At 45.9% G+C, this 2,495-nt stretch overlaps 1 protein-coding gene across 2 annotated transcripts in view; it reads right to left on the bottom strand.

The window, feature by feature from the left end:
- Positions 1-388: 388 nt before the first annotated feature.
- usta (uronyl 2-sulfotransferase a) overlaps positions 389-2,495 on the bottom strand; it is a 45,221-nt gene continuing 43,114 nt past the window's right edge. For both annotated transcript variants that reach the window (XM_025056652.1, XM_025056651.1), the window contains 3 exons: positions 2,192-2,289; positions 1,944-2,101; positions 389-1,213 (listed from right to left, as the gene is read on the bottom strand). In XM_025056652.1, coding sequence (XP_024912420.1) covers positions 921-1,213; positions 1,944-2,101; positions 2,192-2,289 — 549 coding nt within the window. In that variant the 3' untranslated portion in view covers positions 389-920. The remainder of the gene's footprint in view (positions 1,214-1,943; positions 2,102-2,191; positions 2,290-2,495) is intronic.

The following is a 2,495-nucleotide window of genomic DNA, read 5'->3' as shown; positions in this document are numbered from 1 at the left end:
TACAAAACAAAACAACACTGTTTCCACTCACTGACAGATGAAACCTAAATAAAAAGCTCAGACATGTTTGCACTCACATAACCAGTTCAAATAACAGCATACAATTAACTGCTTCAACCATCTCATGCTGAAAAAGGGGGTACACCACTATGACAACAAACTACAAACCTCTGGTGAACATCTTCCCCCTCCTGCCACTCTGGAATACTTTCACAAACACAACGTCAGCATTTCATTTACAGTGACTTCATCACCAACATTCATCACCTGCTGCTGCAGCCACACCAGCACATCCACAATCACTCAACGGTCCACTTCAACTCTGACCACTCAAAGTCTCACATCACAGCACTCGAAAAAACTTCCCTTGGAACAAGTGGAACACTTCTCCATTCAACCTTTTATTCAAACCTTTTTATTCCATGATTTAGGAAAAAAGTCCATCAAGTCCGTTAACACAGAATACATCCCCGTTTCAGACATGTGAAATATGTCCCCTTATGTTTGTCCGTCCACATCTTACACCGATCTCTCCTGGAGATTGCAGCGATGATAAGCTTCAGTTTCAGAAACACAACCACAACGGAAACAAACAAATGTGGACACAGCATTTCACTCAAGGATCTATAAGGTCATCATTGTCATCATTTCTCCATTGTCCTGGGTGGTTGGTTACAAAGATCACTGTGTCCTTCCACTTCCTTGGCCCTTTAGTCCTCAGTACTGAGTCATGTGACCATTCAAGATGGAACACTGAGCTGCGTACAAGCACAACCCTCAGGATCCTCTAACCCCCAAACACTCCACACTCGTTGGCATTTCTGGGATTCACGAAATATGTCCTTGTCTGCAGGGCGCCCACAGCTGTGTCAAGCCAATCAGCTTTCACTGGCCTTATCCAGTGGTTCCACAACAGCTGCCTACGCGTGAACCAGCCAACTGTTGGCATCTTCTAAGTCAGTGTCCAGCTCCTCGTCTTCATCTAAAGGCTCTGGTGTTCGGAGGTCCAGCTCCCGAAGGAAAGCAGGTGAGTAGGCGGGAGGTTGGGAGACAGACTTGAGGCCAATTTTCTTCTTCATGAGGTGAAACTGATCCCGGATGAAGTTGTAGAACTCGTACTCGTAACGCATCCGCTGGTACAGCACCTGCAGGGCCTCCAAGGTGGGTGTGTGTTTACGCACTGTGCCAGTCATGTTCCCCATCTTCTTGTAATCTAGGACGAAAAACATATGTGTGAGTACTGCTTACATTCATGACTTAAGACGTGCTGTGTGACCAGGACCTATACTGTTTGCTGTTTTGAACTATATTTCACACCTGCTAAGTCCAACTACTACAGATTATGTCCTCATTCAAACCTCTACCTCCCACTTCTCACTGACATGCACAACTGTAAGCTCTCATACTCAAAACATTAAACCCTGGCATTAATGAAAAAGTTGCGACTCAAAACATTAAACCCTGGCATTAATAAAAAAGAGTTGCAAATGTAAAGCCTTCTCCTTACAAAGTGTCATTTCCACACATTCAGGAGGACTACACTTTTTCCCTTCATACACCTTCGACGTAGGCCCCAGGTCCACAACCTGTGGCTCTGGAGCCACATCTCACACACTCTACCCTACAGTGTTTGCATGCTGCACTGCACACAAATCGACTGCTGTACTGGCTTGTGATGGTCCTTCTGTAATGTCCACCACAAACGCCACAAACGCCGACCCCCAGCTGCACAATCATGCATCGTGGACATCACCTGTGGCCACACACTTAAGTACAACTTCAGCAATACTCCTTCTCCCCTCACCCACTCTCTCCTCAGTCACAACTTCCTCTTCATGTAACCATTCAGTAGTACTACTCCTGACACTACCACAACAACCACAGACACACACACTCATTCCACAGTTCACTTTAACTTCACACCTCGAATGTGTCCATCTTACCTGGACTCTTGTAAATGCTGAGTACTCCACTGAAGTAATGAGGTAACTGCCTCTCCAACATCACCAGAACGTCCTCCAGCTCCTCCAGGACACCCACCAGGAGATAGTTCTCCAACACATTCTGTTTGGCTCTCTCCAAAGCCCACACCCCAGGCTCCCTGGTGCACAACAGCAGCACAAACAACACACACTTAATGTACATGAACACACAGCTGCAGCATCACCACAAACACACACATCAACTGTACCTGCACTGAGGATGCTGTCCACAGAAGTAGGGGATGATGTAGAACACTCTGGGGTTGGAGCACTCCGGGTAATTCTCCAGAATACAAACATTTATATCCTGAAATCACAGAAACACATTACATTCACATACACAATTTCACAGATAAACACATCACCTCCGACCCGCGTGGGAACACAAACACCTCTGCACACAGTAGTCGTGACACCCACTTCCCAGAGTCCACTGTTTCCCTGTCTAAACTCACCAACACTTTTTTTTTTCACTACAAACCTAATCTTTCCTTATATTTCCCTAATCTTTCC

Source organism: Cynoglossus semilaevis, chromosome 7 (assembly GCF_000523025.1).
Source record: "Cynoglossus semilaevis isolate Cse_v1.0 chromosome 7, Cse_v1.0, whole genome shotgun sequence".
NCBI classification, from domain to species: Eukaryota; Metazoa; Chordata; class Actinopteri; order Pleuronectiformes; family Cynoglossidae; genus Cynoglossus; species Cynoglossus semilaevis.
This window is presented reverse-complemented; position numbering and strand designations above follow the sequence as displayed.